Raw genomic sequence first — 21,346 nt, 5'->3', positions numbered from 1 at the left:
CCATGCCCTGACTCTTGCACCCCACACATCTCCACTCCCACCCTGAGCACCAAACAGGAGCTCCTGCGCACCCCCCCTCCCATTCCCACCTGCACCCCTCGCACCAAATGGGAGCTGCCCACGTAAGCGCTCCACACCCAAACCACCTGCTCCTTCACCCCCAGCCCTGTTCTCCGCACACTCCCACCCTCAACTCTGTGCAGAGAGAGGAAGAGAATGGCTAGAACCAGGGAGAAGGTACCTATCTTCTCCATGTGGACAGGGCCAGGACTCCAGACTGGCAGCGGGCTGAGCGGGGCCGGCAGCCGGGACCCTGGCTGGCAGGAGCCGGTGGACAGAACCCCAGACCGGCCGCGGGTTGAGCCGCTCAGCCCGCTGCCAATCTCGGGTCCTGGCCGCAGGCCCCGCTCAGCCCGCTGCCAGCCTAGGTGAACAGAAACTCCAGGCCGGTAATGGGCTGAGCAGGCTGGCAGCTTAATATCAGCATTTTAATTTAATTTTAAATGAAACTTCGTAAACATCTTGAAAATCTTGTTTACATATGACAATAGTTTAGATATATAATATATAGACTTGTAGAGAGAGACCTTCTAAAAACTTTAAAATGTATTATTGGCACGCAAAACCTTAAATTAAAGTGAATAAATGAAGACTCGGCACACCACTTCTGAAAGGTTGCCAACCCCTGTTGTATACCTTGTCCTCCCATGAGGTATGGTGGTATTGTTTTATTCTAGTCTCTCTTCCTAGCAGCCAAAGTTGGGCTTACGTGGGGACTTGTGAGATGTATAGGCTTTGTGGTGGTCCTCTATACAGGAGTGAATTTCACCTTTATGGCCTGATCCAAAAACAGTTTTAGTGGACTCCCATTGACTTCAATGGGTTTTGGATCAAGACTCTTACAGCAGACCTTCCCCCCCACAACAACGGTAACAGCAGACTGGTCCAATAACACTTCCCTGGGAATTAGAAACAAAGTTCTCCTTAAATGTGTAAAATGAGATGGATCGAGTGGCCTCTTTCTTTCCAAAACAGGTAATGCTTTTATCAGATGTAGTTGTAGCAGGATGATATGAAAAGGCAGAGGCGTGTCTCAGTTGCATTGGCCTTCTGTTGCTTTCATTTTTCAACATTACTCAGTTTTATTTCCCTTAAATTATTTCTCTCTAGCTATATTAAGTTTCATTTTTCCTATGTTGCATCTAGTTTAACATTTTCACCAGGTTTTTCATTCTCTGATTCTTTACTATTTCTGTCCACTGGTGTTTTTCCCCTGTAATTAATGAAAGCTCTGAATGTTGCATAATATACAAACTCTCCAAAATTAGTGCCCTACTGCTTCCTTCATTGCATCATCTTTATTCATTTCAGCAGGGAACTTAACGTCCTGTTCATGTCACCTATCTCCTATTGGGTCTCAGCTTATGTTGATGTCAATCACAAGGTTTTTGGTACATGTTGCAGTCTTAACACTACAATCTGTGTATTGTATGATAAATCCTTACCATTATATAAGTTTCTCTACTGTGGTGTTTTGGCTTCTCCTTTACTTAAATGGTTACCCCCTAACATTTAACTCTGTTGTCAGTTAGAATGTAAATGGCGTATAATACATTCATTTATGAACCAAAACTTTAGGTTTAGGCACATTCTTTTTAACACACATCCTTTAGCGTGATTAACTTGGTTTTGTTGCTAAAATTGAGCTGAATAAGCTTAGCCATCCTTTTCTACTTTATCTGCCTAAACCATGGCTTAAATATAGAACTCTGATAACTCAGCACTTCTGTTGCATTGTTAATTTTATGGTAACTAATTCATAAATTACTATTTTGCTAAAAACTCCTCATTTGTTCTGTAACTGGGTCTCCCATGCCCATAGTTTGGAAGAATCCTGAGGGTGGTTTTTTAGAAAGCCCTCCCCCCATGGGTTTTATCAAGCATATTCATTTTTTTTGTAAGTTGACACAGAACACCTGTTTGTTTGACAGAAACAGGGTTTTTACTTGAAACTGTGAATAAAAACTCTTAACCTGTTAGAATAAAGGGAGGAATGAGACCATCAAAATGCTTGTTATGGCTCTTAAGCAATAAATTATAGAACTGTTAACGAGCATAGAAGGGAAGGTGAATGGATGGTGAGTGGAGAAGCTAATGAGTGAAATGTGCTGTCGTTTAGATATTGAATAGAGGGGTGTGGATGGAGTTGGGAACTATTCTGGGTAGATTGGGTTGTAGGTAACTGAAACTTTCAGATACCTGTCTGTCTATATTGGGCCTATTTTAAGCTATCTGATTCAACGTATTCAGTGTTGAATTCACAAGGATGGCTGATTCTCAGGGCTTGTCCCCACAGACAGCGGTGCAACTGCACCGCTTTAGTGAATCAACTACTATGCTGACGAGAGACTTGCTTCTGTCGGCATAGTTAATCCACCTCTCTAAGAGTCTACACCAGCAGTCTACACCAGGAGTTTTCCACACCCCTGAGCAGCGTAATTATACCGATGTAAGTACCAAATCTCATTCTAACTGAATGTGAAAAGCTGCAATTGTGGGTATAGGAATTGTCAATCAGTATGAATTTAATTAAAGGTGAAGGAACTGGAAGGAAACAAGTGATTTGAATGGACCGAAGTAATAAAAGACATTTAAAAGTAAAATGTATAAGTGAAGTATCCATGTAGAAAGGAGTCTCTGTCCTCTCAAAAGGTGTGGAATATCACCAAGATTTTTCAAGATCAAATGTATAATTGAATGTAGCTTCCACTCTTGAAGTGGAAGAACAAAAGTTTGAGTTGAATCCTCCAAGTGAGATACTTCTGATAACGATCTTGTTGAAATGAGCCATGATATACTGGAAGGCCTCAAACAGGAACTTATCTTCAGTATCAGCTTAATTCAGAAACACACACTCTTCATCTTCAGCACCCCAAAATTGTAAAGATCCATGGTGTTCCATAAAATTGAAAACTTGAACTTTATAAGAAAAATTTCAACCTATTAACCTATTTTACTTCAAAGTGGCACAAAATTAGCAGTTTAAAGAAATGACTGAAGCATTTCACCTTGAGTATACTTCTCCACACATTTCAGCTTGCAGCTCCCATGCTGGACGCTGCAGCGGAAGAAAGGAAAAATTAGAGGAAGAGCTAAATTGTAACATTGTGTAAGATGGTTGGTGTAATGTATGAAATGACCCAATAATGTCTACAAGCATCCACATAGGGAAAAATGCACTCCTTGTCACTGCTATTGATTCTTTCCTGAAAAAAGGATAGCATGCTGTTCAAGTTGCTGAAGATGACCTCCAGTAATGCAGATAAGTGTGACAGATCTTTGCCACTTGCTCAGACAGTGAAAATAAAACAAGAGACTTCTCAGGTACAGTCATTCTGAACTTCTGGTATATGGACGTTTAGCACACTATCCAAACCTCCATGGAGAAATAAACATTTAATGTAGTCCTAAAGCATGCAGCAGTTGTAGAATGACTTGAACTTCCACAGTATGCCTCATACATGATAGCATACTATTTCCTGTTGGTATTTGGGACTCTCTGGAAGGCTACATTTCCAGTCAGCTACCAGGTTGTGTCAGTTTACATGGAGCATGAGGACTCTCATCAAAATTTCACACATTTTTACATGAGACTCAATTCTTTTTGCAACTCTATTCTCTGTAAAGTTCTGCAGGTGCCAGATCCGTGGTGTTGGGTTTTTTGTTTCTTTTTTTGTGGGGGTCCATCTCAAAAGAAATCTGTTTAGATCTAATTAACAAAACTGGAACAATGCAAGCAAGAAAAAATCGTAGAAACTATGGAACCTCTCCATTATTTAGCCAACATGAATGATAAATACCAATGTACTCAGTTTAACCGCATAGTGATCAAAACTACTGGGATAAAATCATTCCTATACTAACCATGCTAAATACTCCGCTTATAAGAATCATTTTGGGACAAGCTGACTACATGTAATACGATAATCAAGTGCAATGACATGTAATAAGCCAATAAAGTTGTTTTGAATTTGATCGCATCTCGCATTATTAGGCGTGTAGTGTGTATAAAGTTTAATCCCTGTGTAGAAAAAAAAGTCAAGTTTTGTGAGTTGATCTAGCAGGAAAGACACTTTCTGTAGATGAAAAACACCACCACCTGGAGTCCTACGATCGTTTTCCCAAGACCAGCCAGAGATGCAGCTCAGAAATTGGGCATTCCGTGGTCTATATTGTCTCAGAGTCTCAAAGATAGGGAGAGAGGGGGAAAAAGCAGGCAAATCACGTAGGGTGGAGGCAGCACTTACAAAGTGGATCAAAAATGCCAGAGAGAGAAATGCCCCCAAGTGAACTGTTGGTGATGCAGAAGAACTGGCAGTGGCACTGGGTGCTTCCGACATCAAGGCCCGCTCTGGCTGGTTTGAGCACTTTAAAAAATGAGAGGGGGTTGTTTTTAAGAAAATGCATGGAGAATTCGAAGACCTGGACATTGGGTCACATGAAGAATGATTAGAAAACAAGTGGATTGAAATGAGATGTGGCTTTGCTGAAGACATTTGGAATGCAGATGAAAATGGAATTTATTTTCAAGCCCTGCCTGATGGCATTCTCACCTTAAAATCAGACAATAAAAAGAGGAAAAGTCTAAAGAGAATTACTATTCTGGTAAACTGTTCCATGACTGGTAAGAAAAAGGACCTTTTTCATCATCTGGAAAAGTCAAAACTTGCAATGTTTTAAAAATGTGAGACATCCTCCAGTCCTCTTTGCTGCCAGTGCATCTGCCTGGATGATGAGGTACCTATTTGAGTGGCTGAAGGACTGGGATTGAAAGTTGGGCCAGCAAAGGAAAAAGATGTTGACACTAGTGGACAACTGCACAGCCCATGTGATGACAGGTGTAGCACTGAGGAATATCTGACTTGAATTCTTCCCAATCTTCACCCTTCAACCATGTGATCAGGGAATTATCAGAACTGCCAAAACATACTTTCACAAGCAAATGGTTTGCATGGTATTGCACCACATTGATGACGACAAAGCTACTGCTGTGGAAATTGCCAGGAAGATGAGTCTTTTTAGATGCCATTCTAATGCTTGCAAACGCCTAGTATGATGTCGATCCTTCAACAATCTGGAATTGGTGGGGGAGAAAGGAGGTCTGGCCATAGCACCAAGCAACTGTTGAGCCACCGAGAGAATTCAATGCACACAAATTTTGGAAGAGTGGATAAACATAATGACAATGCTTTTGTTACACAACCTGTCTCTGAGGAACTGAAATCAGACCAGTTTGAAGTGAAACCCGAAAACAGTGCAGAGGCAGATGATGATGAGGTAATGGTCCCATCCTTGACACAAATGACAGATGTGATGAAAACTTTGACAAATGGCTATTATACAAGGGGCTTCAATGATTTTTAACCTCCTACATCACCTTGAAAAGGAGGTTAATGTTGTGGATTGTGCATTGATCCAGAGAACACTGGACAAGTTTGTAATCACAGTGACTGTCTCTGCATTGTGCATTCACAGACATGCCACTCTGGTGACAGATGGTGACACTGCAAAATAAATATTAACGTGGGTGAATACTTTTAGAGTCCATTTTGTTTTTACATTTATGTTTATGGTATAAAAGTCAGTGTCATGCACTTTCAGACTGCAAAAAACATAAAACATTTTAAAAATTTTGTATCTTTGGATCTTTAAGAGGTGTATAGCCCTGCTAACTTACACTTTGTGTAAAGTAACATGCTGTACAGTGTTAATTGCCTTGAATAAAAGCACCAGCTAAACAATTGGATGATGATGATAGCATATTGCTCCGTTAGAATGCTGGTATGGTTTTGTTTCCATGTTGTATATGTCTAAAGGGTCAATTTCATCTATTCTTTGCAGTTCTGCTTGTAAGGATCAACCACTTACAAGAATCAAATCATCTGAGATGGATGTGATTCTAGAGCACAAATAAAATAGGCTGAACCCAGAACAGTTAGAAATGTAGCAGATGGGAACATAATCTTTAATTTGTTCCCTCTTTGCTAGCATTTAAAATGGAAAATCTAGATTTGTACCTCAGGTTCATATTTTCAAATGTTTCATATTTCAGTTAATCAAATAAATGTAAAACAGACCAGAAGACTGTCAAGTACAAAAATCTTGTCAATCTTCATGTCCAATGTGCTTAGCACCAATCAAATTTGTTTAGCGCGCTTGAATTGATTTTACTGTAAAAGGATAGGTGCTGCAAAAGCAAATAACTTCGTATAAAAGAGAATATAAAAGTTCTAACTAGTTAAACGGAACTTGCTGGTCTTGTTTTTTCCTCACAGAACTGCAGGCTTTCATTTTGGACAATTTTCCTTTTCGGACTAATATATTGAATAACACAGTACAGTAGAACCTCAGAGTTACGAGATACTTGATAACTGACCAGTCAACCACACACCTCATTTGGAAGTATGCAATCAGGCAGTAGCAGATACACAAATAAAAGCAATTACAGTATAGTACTGTGTTAAACGTAAACTACTAAAAAAAGCAGCATTTTTCTTCTGCATAGTAAAATTTCAAAGCTGTATTAAGTCAGTGTTCAGTTGTAAACTTTTTAAAGAGTTACAGACCTATCTCAGTTACGAACAACCTGCATTCCCAAGGTGTTTGTAACTCTGAGGTTCTGCTGTATATTTGTTTTTTTCATTTAACAAGACCTTTGTGGATTTATTTCACTCTGTTTTTTGGGAAGAGAATTACAGTAGCTCTGATTTGTCACTCTTCTGGCATTATAGAGATTTCTTGACAGATCCTAGAGCTGTTATCTCCCAGTGTATATATAAAAAGACCAAAAGTCAGATCTATAAGAATATCTAAGGACTATAATATTAAGGTTACAATGGACAGGATAAGCTTTTTAAAGTGCAATTTGTGTTCCAAAAATGTAAAACTTCACCACTCGTGATCCTTGTCTGGCTTTATGTGCATATTGGTGATCTGGCAGCGTCTAGAAAGAAATTCAAATTAACCATTGAATGTCTTTTTTTCATTACAGGAACAATTTACAGCAATGAGAGACCTGTATATGAAAAATGGACAAGGCTTTGCATTAGTATATTCCATCACAGCACAGTCCACATTTAATGACTTACAAGACCTAAGAGAACAGATTCTTCGGGTCAAAGACACTGATGATGTGAGCAGTCCCCTGTTTTTGTAGAAAAAAAATTGTATTTAAAGTCCTCATTATAAATGCTTTTTAGAGCTGTACTTGCTTTGATCAGATACATCATTGAATTCATTCCAGGCTTTAATTTGAAAGGCAAATTGACCAGTATGTGCATTGTACTGAAAACGTGACTTCTGCATCAAGCAGTCAGGAAAAAAAATCATATGCACTTTTGTATGGTGTCTAAGGTGAATCTGTCACATAGTCTGTTAATCTTTTGCTTTTAAGTACTCTGTAAGTGTATCTATAAGCTTATTTTGACTAGTACATCTAAAACAAAAGTTCTGCAAAGGACCCCTGTTTTTAAAGCTGCTGAGTTTGGTCTTGCAATTTCAGACTTCACTGTTGTTCTGAGAGTGCTTATAACAGTTAGTTACAACCCAATTTTGCTTTCAACGGTATTGTTATAAAATGAGTATTTTAGCTGTGGACACATTTGAATTTCTTGCTTACAGAAAGACTGTCATTGTTAATCAAAATGGAGGATTTCAACAGTTTCCTTTTTTGAAATAGTACTTGCAAGACTAAGCTTAGTATTACTTTCACACAATCTTAATTTATATCCCTCTGTTACTAATGACTGGTCTTGAAAATCTTAATGAGACTGAGCATTTCAGCATTTAATTGGGGCTATATTACTACAGTATAGGATGTATATGGATAATTTATCACTTGAGTGAGGGATAACTTTCAAAAGTTTGAGTGTTGCTTAAACTTGTATTGAGGAGCAAAAAAAATTATTGCATAAAGGAAAAAGAGGTAGATTTAATGTGAACAGCTGAATAACAAATGTCTTATTTTGAAATATTTTAAAGGGAGTGATATCAACAAGTAACACCCTGTTCCACTTCCTTTTTAGAATCATTTGTTTTGTTGGCTTCTGAAGATCATAATCTTGTTTACTGTAACAGACATTAATGGGGGGGCGGAGGGAAGCTACCTCCAGCTTTTAATTAATCTATTTAATGTTCATGAGGAATCTTGACTAATTTCCCTGAATAGATATAGCTACATCTGCTACCACTACTGCATGGACCCAGGAGACATTGAACTCTTAAATTTCAGGAAAGTTTGTTGTGGGTGTACTAGTACATGCACAAGATCTGGTGCATGTCTTCACCTCAGTTAATTCTCTTCTCTCTAATGGAACCCTAAGAACAAATATCATCCCAGTGTCCTGAATGGAAGAAGAAAGTAATTTCTAGATAATGTGAATCTTTTATTTTCATCCAAACCCGAACAAGTTATTTTTCTATTTAGCAACAAACGAGCATTGTAAGGAATTGGATGAAAACCAAGGCAACTCGAAAAAGATTTTTAAATTGAGTCTTCTTTCAAATTGTCAGGCCTTTCTGAGCAAATAGGAAAAATCCAAAGGCTGCCTGAGAGGTGTATGTAGAATGATTTGGTACTGAAACATGTATACTACTTTCATAAACTCAAATCTGAAAGTCATTCAAAAGAAGTGGAGGAAGAAGGGAGAAGAGAACTGATATAGAGGATGAGAGTTCCAGGTTGCCACTTTGGCTAAAAACAATCCTCTTTACATGGTTTCATAGTTTTTCCTGTTAAATCAAGATTGGAAATAAGGTGTAAATAGTTAACAGAGTAACTAACCATTGGAACAACTTACCAACAGTTGTGGATTCTCCATCACTGACCATTTTTAAATCTAGACTAGATGTTTGTCTAAAATATATACTCTAGGAATTATTTTGGTGAATTTCTGTGGCCTGTGTTATACAGGGGGTCTGACTAGATCAATGGTTTTCAATCTTTTCATTTGCAGACCCCTAAAATATTTTAAATGGAGGTATGGATCCATTTGGAAATCGTAGGCATAGTCTGCAGACCCCCAGGGTCTGCAGACTACAGCTTGAAAACCACTGGACTAAATCACAACTATCCTTTCTGGCCTTGGAATCTATGAAGAGCGCAAGCTAGGTCTAGGTAAACTCCTCAAGGCCAGATCATCCAATCTGTATTCAAGTAATAAAACTCAACGAAGTCTTGCTTGACAAACTGTAGGACGTAAAGTGCAGTTCTGCTTTGAAAAATTAAGTAAAAAGGCTTTGTGGGGCTGTTTCGGTGCCATCCATGTCAAATGTTAGGTTTTTTTCTAGTTGCTAGTGCTATCAGCTGGCTTCTTTTCTCTTGTGCATCATCTCAGCCCTGTGAACTAAATTGTGATATACTGTGTAACCTTGTATTTGGTGGGTTTTCACAGGGTAATTTGCCTGTAAATGGAGATAAAGTAAACAATTCTACTGAGGCACTGCACAAGAAGGAATGAAATCCAGTTTGCACTTCTCTTTCTTGTTAGCCCTGCAGAACTAACCAGTTTTGGAAGTAAAACTAACTTCTTGCTTCATTAAGCAGATCTGACTTTGAATAGAAGAAGCAAATCTCATTTTAAATAGGGGTCACTGTACATAAAATCTCATTTTAAATGAATAGCTGTATTTCAGGGCTTTTCCAAGTGTATTCGAGGGTACCTCAGGAAATCTAGTGGTAAAGCAGCTTCCAGTCTATACCAACCATATCATAATTTTAAAATGTGACATGGAACCTGATACACTGATCAGATTAGATTCTCTCCCACCCCGCCCCCCCTTTAATTCTTAGCCTTATAACCTTCTCATCGGTGTGTTTATGGGTTACTGCTTTTTATTCCACAAGAAGTGCGATGTATGGAGTTAAAATCTGGGCTACTTATTGGGAACTGAAGTTCTCCAAATAGCTAATCCTATCTGCTCTACTTGCCATTCCCAAATCACTTTGGATTATTTACATCTAACAGATAATGGAAACTGAAGCGAGAACATTTCCCGTGTGTTTGTATATAGGTGTTTGTTTACGTCACACACATGTCCCATGTGTTTATATACAAGTTTGATGCACACTGAGTGCCAGCCACTCCGTGTGCATCAAACTTTCCTGAAACAGCAGCTCTTGGGTCCAATGGCAAGTATGCACAGGCAAAGAGTGGGGATTATGGACATTATCCACTTTGAAAACTCCAGTTACAGGTAAGTAACTCAGCTGTTAGTCATTAATTCAAGGTCAGAAATTAAGTATGTTGCATAAGATTGGTTTCACTTCAGATATTTGAATAACACAGCCTTCTCTGAGTGTTTGCCCCATCATGCGTTATTGCAGTCTTTTAGGAAAGGATACTTAGGGAAAGACAGAGCAGTGCAGAAGCAAATTTTCTCTGACAAGGCTAAAAGAATTTGGCAAACAGCTTTGAGTAAATTGCATCAAAACTGTTCTTTCCACCAAATCAGTTGGAAATCTTAGAATGCTATAGCTAGGTTCCACAGCCATGTATTTTCTACCAAATGATATCAACTTTTTTAGTGCTGTCAAGCGATTTAAAAAAAATAATCGTACTTAATTGCACGATTAATCAAACTGTTAATAGGATACCATTTATTTAAATAGTTTTGGATATTTTCTACATTTTCAAATATATTGATTTCACTTACAACACAGAATGCAAACTGTACATGCTCCCTTTATATTTTTGATTACAAATTTGCCCTAAAAAAAAACGAAATAGTATTTTTCAATTCATCTACTACAAGTACAATAGCACAATCTCTGTCATAAAAATTGAAGGTACAAATGTAGAATTATGTACAAAAAATGTATTCAAAAACAAAACCACGTAAAACTTTATAGCCTACAAGTCCACTCAGTCCTACTTGTTCAGCCAGTCGAGCAGAACCCCCTTATGAACATGGACACGTCCTCTGGAATGGTGGCTGAAGCATGAAGGGGCAAATGAATGTTTAGCATAACTGGCACGTAAAGACCCTGCAATGCCAGCTACAAAAGTGCCATGCAAACTCCTGTTCTCACTTTCAGGTGACATTGTAAATAAGAGGGCAGCATTATGTCCTGTAAACTTGTTTGTCTTAGCGATTGGCTGAACAAGAAGTAGGACTGAATGGACTTGTAGGCACTAAAGTTGTACATTGTTTTGATTGTAGTTACATAACACAAATGTAGATTTTTTTTTGTAAGTTGCACTTTAACAATAGAGATTGCAGTACAGTACTTGTATGAGGTGAATTGAAAAATACTATTTCTTTTGTTTGCCATTTTTCAAGTGCAAATATTTGTAACAAAAATAAGCATATAAAGTGAGCATTGTCTACTTTGTATACTTGTAATTGAAATCAATATTTGAAAATGTAGAAAAACATCCAAAAATATTTAATTTCCATTGGTATTGTTTAACAGCGCAATGAAAACTGCGATTAATCACGATTAATTTTTGAGTTAATTTTGTGAGTGAACTGTGATGGATCAGCCCTACTTCTTTCGTATTTTCCAAGGACACTCCTAATTTTTTGTTGTATTCCAGTTTGTCTCTTTGCAGGGGGCAAATAAGCCTGCAAAAAAAAAAAAAAAAAAATTGGGTGCAGCTCACTGTTCTGACTGAGGCCACAGCTCTTGTTGGACAGTTAGAGGTTGCCTGGTATCCTATTCCCAGGCTACCTTTGGTGCTGTTGTCACGTTTCAGCTCTGTCTCCAATGTAAAAGTCACAGGATAGCAGATCAGAGGAGATGTGAGCAAGAGAGCGTGTGTGCATCACACACAGCATCTTAATTGCAGGGTCTGAATGAGTTCCCTTAATTGCTCTTGTGACTGCCTTATTAGTAGAGCAAAACAAAGACATGTACTGGTATAGTAACAACTAAACATTAAGGTTCTGGGCATTAGACAAAATATTCTAATTGGCTGGTTTCAGAGGCTTGATGTCTTAACCATGTTTAAATTAAAAATGCATGTGACATCACTAACCTTGTCATGGGTTCTGGCTTATTACAATGGTTAACATCAATTTATGTAAATAAGGTGTCAAAGGAAATAGTGAATCTTTTCTCTACTCCTTCCTTTTGTTCGTGTGTAAAACACATACTACAGGTCTTGGGGTTTTGTGCCTTTGCTTCTACCTTCTCCCTGTTCCTGTTCAGTTGCTAAACTTTGCAGGCATCTGATAGATTATATCTTCAGAAGGTAAATTGGCTCCTAATTTTTTCTCTAACAAAAGTAAATTCTCTGAGCTGTCTGAAAAATACTGCAGCTGCTGGAGAGGGGTAGCTCACTTGTCCTCTAGCTGTCTTGCTTGAAATACTTCAGAGGCACCTGGACTGCTGTTCTCAGTTCAGTGTAAAGCTAACTTTTGGAGGATTAGAGTAGGAAATGTTGACACTTTCGTAAGTTCCTTTCTGAGGGAGACATAGAGGGATGCAGATCAATATTTCTTAGATTTTCTCTTTTGAGCACACAGGAGAAACCTTTGAGAGTGTTCAGTTTACAGTCCCATTAATATCTGTGAAGTTCTAGAGGGCCATATATGGCTCACAGTGCAGTTTATACACTCAGAGCCCAATCTACTTCTCCCTCTTGGCTGCTTAGAGTGGAGGGGTCTTTCTGAATGTTAAGAGCTGGGAAAGAAGAATGAATACCTTTTCCTACCCTCTGAAGCAGGTTCTTTGTTGCTCAGATACTATAGGGGGAGAGATACTTCTGAGGTACTTGGGTTTTTTTATTTCACTGGTGGTCTTTCTTTGAATTTGGCTATTCCACACTGCAGAATATGTTCTTACTCCTACTTTTGAGTAAGGCATGCTGCTGTGATTACTGCTGCACTTATTCCTTTCAACTACTGCCAAGGTAGACTGAATAGGTATGTATGTAGGTAAGAGGGAGCATTGGTGGGTTAGGGAAACGAACTTAAAATTCAATATTAAAAACCAAAAAATAGGCTATATATTTGGCCTTATTCTTGTGCTTTAACACGATTCAACTGAACTTTTAAGACTCTATTTAATGCTTTTTAAAATAAATGCTTTTAAGAAACTCTGCATTGTTCATAGATTTCTTGGGTAGTTGAGGTATTGAATGTGTTAACTGATCAAACACAACTGGCTGTGTTCATGCTGTATCTGTAAACATTCTGGTAAATGTGAAATTTGGGAATTGAATAATTCACTGTTAAATTTCTTGTGAAGTAAATATTGCATACTGCGGATAGCCATTCAGGTAAGTGCAGTGAAGGGTCCTACACAGTGATACAAACTAGACAATACAGATACTTTCTAAAGAATCCTGGTCCAATAGGACCTGGAGGATTCATAGAATCCAAGGCCAGAAGGGACCACTCTGATCATCTAACACAACCTCCTGCATAACACAGGCCATAGAACTTCTCCAAAATAATTCCTGTTGAACTATAAAGCATACCTTCTAGAAAAGCATCCAGTCTTGATTTAAATGTTGTGATGGGGAATCTACCACAAACCTTAAGTTGTTCCGTGGTTTAATTACGCTCATTGTTCCCAAAAAAAAGCACTAGGCCTGTGTTCAGGGTGTCATGGTCCAGAGAATTCCAGATAGCCCTTTCCTTAAGCGCAGTTGCTCATTGAAACTCCATCTATATGTGGAAGCTTCTTAGTCAAGTAATGACACTGCTCCTTTCAGAACAAAGATCCACCTAGTTAGAGAACTTGCATAAGGTCAGCACCAGAGGGAGTGAATTCTCTTGATGTGGGCCTCAGATTAGAGCAAAACGCTAATACTGTGGTTATCAATTTATACATGGTTGATTTGAATGTGCAAGAGCAACCTTTCCACCGTAATGTGGCTGAAAACAAGGTTCTGGGGGCTTGGAAGAATTTTTTTTTTTTTGGTGTTTGCTTTTTATGAGAAATATAACCATTGTACACATTGAAAAAAAATAGTAACTACAGTGTAGTAAAACATGGCAAACCCATACAACTGCTACCCTCCACCTCTTCACATGTGCTGCTGAAGTCAGAGTTCAAGTTCAGAAAGGGTGGGAAACTTGAACAGGAGCTGTGTGATCTCAACTTGTAATTTAACCAGTGAAGTAGTTTTTTTTCAGTAGCTGAATACAGCTGGTAGTCTTCAGTTAGGAAAGGCTTTGGGGTGAATAGCTTGAGCTGATTAATAAAATGAACTCGAAGTATTTTGCACATGTGACCAGATCCTGGGATAATCAGCAGTTCAGTTTACAGTTCTGTAACCTCATCTTCAAATCAAAGTGACTTGATGTAACTGTTAACAAGTAGCACAAAATTTGCTTCATGTAAGATATCCGGTTTCTCTTGCGTTGCTTTTTTTTCTCTCTCTTCTCCCTTCCCCATCAGTTGAAATTCAGCTTCTGGCTTTGTTTATATATAAATTTAAAATATCTGTCCTATTTAGGTGCCAATGATTCTAGTTGGCAACAAATGTGACTTGGAAGATGAAAGAGTTGTGGGAAAGGAGCAAGGACAAAATCTAGCAAGGCAGTGGAATAACTGTGCATTCTTAGAGTCTTCTGCAAAATCAAAAATAAATGTTAATGAGGTAAGGCTTAATACCTTATGAAAAATGAATGAATTGCTTTTCTAACAACTTGCTGCTGCTTCTTGCTATCTAAGGACAAAATTCTGAACTTCATGTTAAGTTCCCTTAGATTTCAGTGGGCAGAACTGTACCCTATTGCTGCAAAAAATTTTACATTGTCAGATGTTTGTAATTAAGACTTACCTAGCTGTTTACAGCTAGCTTCCTAGTATAAACTTAAGGCTTTGGGCTTGCAACTGCTTTCATTTCTGCTTGTTACAGATTTTTCACCGAACATGCAAGCAATTCATTATTGTACTCAATTGTTCATTGAAAAAACATTGGGCAGAACACTTGTGCTCTTGCTTTTTCAAGTTTTTTGACTCTTGTGATAGAGATGGAGCTGCAGGGTAGCTTCTTTGGAGACCAGTAGGGAGTATCCCTGCCACAAGAAATGTGTTGTACAAATGTTGTTACCAATTGTGTTAATATAAATGATCTTTTGGGGTCTTGTAGGCCTTAAGCAGATCTAATTTTAAACTATATCACAGCTAATATGTATACTTTCCTATTTAGAATTTCTGGAGACTACCTTTAGCCAATAGATAAATCCATTTTGTTAATGGTAAAAGTAATGCTTTTTATTGGATTAGAACTTCATGCAGTAGAAATGGATAGGAATAGACTATATTCCAATGTGGAAAATGCCCCGGGAACTAACTAGTGCAGCTACAAACTATGAACTTGTTTCAAGATGTTCAGAGATTGAGAGGAGGAAGAACCTTATTTATAAGTGAAGCACATGCTATTTAATTGTAGTATTTAGATCTGATTGACTTGCATCTAAATTAGCGTTCTCACGAAATTCTAGTCCTCATACAATTCCAAATTAGATGTGTTCCTACACTTTCTGTCCTAGTTTATGCATTTTTTTGCTGTGAGCTTTTCAATTATTGCCACATTTTACCCCTGAGGAAGCTGCTGAATGAAACTTTTATTTTGATTAAAAATCAGGATAGTCTAATTTAATAACTCGTTTAATATCTGAGTACTGATTTTTTTCTCCTATTTAAACACTAAATTGATGGATCTTATCAAATGTGTAATTTATATCTGACTGGTTAAAAGCATGTAACATTCTAAAATATACAGTAGAATTCTAGTAGAATCCTCTTAAAGGGACATTATCTCTTTAGAAGGAGTGATTCTACAAAAGACAAACTGCTTATGGCTCAATTTTGTCCACTGTATTTGACCTGAACACTTAATTACAAATCAAAATGATGCATGTAGTTAATCATGTTGGAGTATGAAATACAGTTCAAATATATGTGGATACAGGAAACTTTGCCTGCAAGACAAGCTGCTCTTGGTGCTAAGTGAAGTATTATACCTTGGCAGCTTTAACTAGAGGGGGAGACAGAAAACATGTAGTCACATTTTAAATAGATCGCAAAACATGAAGGTTTAAACGTGCACATTTTTTAAGTGAACAAACGCATGAAAAGCTTAGAGGCTAGAAGTCAGAGAAGTGGCTTAAATTGCCTAAACTAAGAACTTCTTGTGCTCGCAGATCTTTTATGACCTGGTGCGGCAAATTAACAGAAAAACTCCAGTGCCTGGAAAAGCACGCAAAAAGTCATCGTGTCAGCTACTTTAATTCATAGATGTATTGTAGCTCTGAGCCAGGTAAGCTCGCTCACTTTCTTAATTTTCTCAGCTTTTTTGTTGTTGAGCTACCACTAACCGTTTTCAGAGGTTCAATTTAGCTATTAAAGAATAGGAGTGCAAAATAGGATCTGAGGTTGGTTGGTTTGTTTGTTTGTACATAGAAATAGAAGTATTTAAAATAGTTTTTTGGGCTCTTCCATTCCAGAGTCAAATGCAAAGGCATGCATAAGATATGCCTCTCGCACTGATGGACCAAAATCTTTTGACTGGCTAAAAAAACAACCTTGCATAGGCATCAGAAAATGTAAATATCATATGAGATATCTTAAAGCATTAAATGTAGCTAGCCAAAAATAGGCAGGCTTGTATGAAGTCCGATTAAACAAAATGTATCTTACTGACAAAATTGCAGTTCTGGAAGACTGTAGTATACTACAGCTAAAATGTCATCTTTTGCTATGTGATTTGCTGTAAATATGTACATAGGCTTATAGAATGTGTGTTAAGCTATATTTAACAACTTGCTCTGGACTGTAAGAGCCTTGTGTAGGTTTCCCTAACTTAAGAGTACATTGTCCTGATAGAGGAGTTATTCATTTTTATTTTTTTTGAAAGATACGTTGCAATGTGTATATTTGGAAGCGAGCTGTTGGTCAAAATCATGTTTCATATGCATCACTCCTTGAAACTTTTTTTACCTGGAGCTATTGGTTTACTAGATTAACTTTTTTTGGTGTGACAATTAACTAATGCCTTATTTTAAGAAAGCTAAGAGCAAGCTCAAGCCTGCACTTTTTTTTGGCAAGATTTCTGAGAAATTGGTGAGTCACTGACATCACAGGGTGTCCTCTGATTTCCTTTTTCCTGGTCACTTGCGTTTTCAGCCTGGATATGGAGACAATGCTATACTCTTGTGGTTGTGCTGTCAGTGGATAACTGTCACTGGTTCACCTTGATTCTTTCAGGTGTGTTGTCCCCCTTCAGTAGCCTGTTCAGATGGATAGGATTGCATTTCAGTAGTTCTATTCTTTCTGGTGTTCTGGTACAGGATTGCCTCAGCCCTCCCACTCAGTGTATTTGAAGCTTGTGTGAGTGGAAGGAGTTTTGCTGTCTGAGCTATGGTATCATTAGTACCATGATAACATGCAGACCTGTCTTAAAATTCAGACCGTGCATGGTCTTGTCTTTTCCAGTATCTGGCCAAAAAACAGTCTAGGCTGAGTGAAGTGTCTGAATCCAAATAAAATTTGAGATTGTTTGGTTCCAGAAGCATCTGGAGAGATTGTCAAGAAAAAGGTAAACTGATGGGTCTGGACCAAAACCCTGGATAGATGCCCCTGAACACTGGTAGAAGTGGTAGTATTCTATGCATTAATAATAATCCATACCCTAACTGCATAGTTTGGGCTCATCACCAGTGTAAAATGCAAGCTGGTACAGAAGTGAAAGTTAATCTGCTTAAACTCAATCATGTGTAGAGTTTATCCAAGAATCAAGCAAACAGGAAAGATTTTTGTTCATGGCTGAGTCACTGAAATTTTAAACCTGGTACTACAAATTGGGGGTTTGATACTTTGATGCTGCATAGTCTCACCACTTCAATCACTCTACATCAGAATCACAAGGTTCTAATAGCAAATGATGGATGCTACTGTTTAAGGTCATTTAAATGCATTCTGCCTATATTTCCCTAATCCCATTAAATTCACACTGACAAATGGTGTGCCTATGGGGCATCAGCATCCACCTGTTTGGTATTTTTGCTCCCCATCTAATGTCTTTACAAATCCAAGTGTCGGAGATTAGTTCTTCACATGACTGCACTAGTGACTCACAGTAGGCAGAGCACATGGAAAGAAATTTTTAAAGGAAAACTTAAACTCCTGCTTTTCATTGCTTCTTAATATTTAACAAGGAAGGTACAAAGGTAGAAACTACACTTAATTTACACTTATTTTTTAATAAACCTGGGGTATCTCTTTGGGTAGATTTTTGTTTTTGTTCCTCTTCCCGTATAATGCTACGTTCCCATTTCAAAATTTATCATAACTTCTCCATCTGATTAGTTTTCTGAAACTTTTAAAGAGGCAGCTTCCAAGGCTGTTTTCATTGAAAGGGTGAAAGTGAAAGGTGTCCAATTACAGTGAATACCCATGACTTTAGAGTATTGAGGCAAAAGGCCAGGTAATGCACTAGTACACAAGTAATAAAATGCACTTATCAAAAACTTCAGTTATGGTGACACATTGGCTGATTGGCCCATAAAGCTAGTCCCCCTTTCTCACAATATCCTCCTTAACCAATCTGACTTCCTTTTCTAAGGTCCCTTTTATAACTAAATTGTGTTTAATGTACTTGTAAAATTTTGCTTTTGACCAAAATACACTTGGAAAAAGATCTTTAAAACCCATTTTGTTGAACTAAATCTGTTCATGAAGGGTTGGATTAAGTGTGCTATAAAAATTCAGAAAGTTTTTTAAAAAAACCTTAATTTTCAGAGCCCTTTTAACAATTTTTATTATAATCTTCCATTGTACCTGATCCAGAATCTGTCAAATGCATCATTTCACATGACTTAAAGAAAAAAGTTGCTGGTATAAATGTCTTACAACTTTTTACTTTCCAGTGTGAAAGTTGAGGCCTGTTTCCTAAGCATGTGCGTGAGCTGTTTCAGACCAAATGCAGAACTTTTGAGAGCTGATTTTTTGGCGGGTGGGGGGTATGTGTGTTAGTAATAGGTAATGGATATTTTTTAAAGGGACATAATTTAAATCAAACTCTACCTATTGTTGCAAGTTGCACTTAAAAATACGACTATTTCACTGTTAAATTTCATTAGATTTGAAGTTGATGTCACTGGGTCTATAAACACTACTGAGTGAGGGTCTTAAATGCTACTTTCAAAATTTACTAATTCACCTTTGTTACACTGAGATGCAGAACTCTTCAATCCTAGAAAACTGTGCTTTAATACTAATCTCCTGTTTCATTACAGGTCTGAAGAACTGTTGCCCAATTCAACAGTGCCAGCATTCCAACTTTATTAAACCTACCAACATTTTAAATGGACTTTCCTGTGGTGGTACCCTTTAAGAAGTGGATGAAAGCTACTACATCAGTTTGCACATTGTAATCACTTTCCAGTGTCACGAGAGATTTTTACTTATAAATATTCTAACTGTATGCAACTGGTAAAACCAGAGCCTACATCCAGTATTACTGATAAGAGACATTCATCCACCGATGTTGTACATGTATGAAAACTGTGTACTGTATACTTCAATAATCCCCATACTTTCTATTGGAGAGTACAATAATGTAAATCCTGAAAGCACCACTATTTTAGCATAATAAAAGAAAGTCCAAAGAGCTCCTATATAGACTACTCCAGATAACTTTGCTTCATCGGTATTTGTAGCTTATTGTAACTTTTTTAAAGAAATACAGGATCATCATCATCATATTATACAAAACCGCTTTGATTAACACAACAGCTTTAGTTTTTTAATTTTAGGAAAAACCTGTGGAGACAGTGATCTAGTCTTTAAAATAAGAGTCCTTTCAGTATGTCTGACTAAAGACATTGCCTTTAATATCTGTTGGGAAGGAAATGTCCAGACTTTTCAACCTTTTATTGTATGTTTCCTTTTCCTTGTTTACATAGGGAACAATGTTTATAGTTGTGTGTACAGTGGGGGTCTACAACAAGAAGTGTATATTTTAAAATGATTTTTTTAATGATTTAACAATTTTGTAAATCATTTTCAGGCTTCTGCAGCTGTAGATTCTCACTGTTAATTCCCTTGCTTGCTCATGCATAAGTGTATTTGCAATACCAAATATACAGGTTTTAGTACTTTTGCCTGTTAGTGATTGTTTTACATGTGTAACGTTTTGGTTGAGATGTTAAATGGTGGAAGAGTACTGTGGATGTGAATGTGGGAAGTAATTTTAATCATGTGTAATTGGTCACAGGGCCTAAGTTGCAGTAATTAACTTTTGCTGATTTATTTAACAATGCCTTGTTGCTTTGTATGAATTAACGTTTGGGTGTAAAGATTGTGTGTATATCCAACAGGGAGCCACAGTATTTAAATTGACCAACCTAATGTTACAACTGCTTTGAGGTGGCCAAATGTAAACTAAAAGCCTTAATTAAAAGTGGTGCAATTTTGTATGACTTAGCATCAGTAGTTCAATAAATTTGGATTGCCATGCAAGGGCTTGCATTACAATTATCTACTACTTGAATGTTTTGTGTAGTGTTTTAACAGTGCCAGTAAATACGGGTTTAACAAGTTTAGACATAATGTGCATTTTGCACTGTGAGGCTTCATAGATCTTAAGACCAAAAGGAACCATTATGATCATAGTCTGGCATCCTGCATAACACAGGTCATAAGAATCCATCCAGTTTAATATGGGTGAGTAAGTGCCCATTGATGACCAGGACTACAAATGTTGTCTAGTGTTACCTAGACATGTGGGAGGTTCAGAGCACTAGTGGTACCACATTGAATTTTTCTTTCCCTGTGGAAAAAACACTAAAGGAAGCAATCTATAAAAAGGGTTTTTGATGTTCGGTGGCAGTTCTGGGGTACTTGAAAGTGTTACCTAACTATTGTGTTTTTATACAATTACCTTATCTCTAAAATCAGCATGTTATGACTAAAGTCTCTATGAAGTGGACTAACATACTGCTTCTTTCTGGATTAAAACATACTTCTATTTGATCTTGGGCAAACTTACTTATTCTAATAAATATTTTATGCCATGCTAGGTCCAGAATTAGCTCTTTTTCTCTCTCACACACACTCACACGCAGTTTAAACACTTTGCAACCTTAAAGTCAAGCACTTAGTTAGGAAATAGTAGAATTAAGGTTGCCTGTGCCACCTTAATTCAGCCCCTTGTTTGCATATGCATTATGATTGTCTCTTACATGACATTATCACATACTGCTTTTTCCACAAGACCCCTTCCTTAGTCAGTACACAGAATAGATGAATAACTGCTCATTTAGTGATCACCACTATTTTGTTTTATCCTCATTGTCAACGTGTGTTACTGCAGATAATTCAGTT

At 37.5% G+C, this 21,346-nt stretch overlaps 1 protein-coding gene across 2 annotated transcripts in view; it reads left to right on the top strand.

The window, feature by feature from the left end:
* RAP1B (RAP1B, member of RAS oncogene family) overlaps window positions 1-20,497 on the top strand; it is a 71,143-nt gene extending 50,646 nt beyond the window's left edge. For both annotated transcript variants that reach the window (XM_048835869.2, XM_048835870.2), the window contains exons 5-8: window positions 7,052-7,192; window positions 14,469-14,612; window positions 16,165-16,280; window positions 19,258-20,497. In XM_048835869.2, coding sequence (XP_048691826.1) covers window positions 7,052-7,192; window positions 14,469-14,612; window positions 16,165-16,251 — 372 coding nt within the window. In that variant the 3' untranslated portion in view covers window positions 16,252-16,280; window positions 19,258-20,497. The remainder of the gene's footprint in view (window positions 1-7,051; window positions 7,193-14,468; window positions 14,613-16,164; window positions 16,281-19,257) is intronic.
* Window positions 20,498-21,346: the final 849 nt, after the last annotated feature.

This window comes from Caretta caretta, chromosome 1 (genome assembly GCF_965140235.1).
Source record: "Caretta caretta isolate rCarCar2 chromosome 1, rCarCar1.hap1, whole genome shotgun sequence".
NCBI lineage: Eukaryota > Metazoa > Chordata > Testudines > Cheloniidae > Caretta > Caretta caretta.
This window is presented reverse-complemented; position numbering and strand designations above follow the sequence as displayed.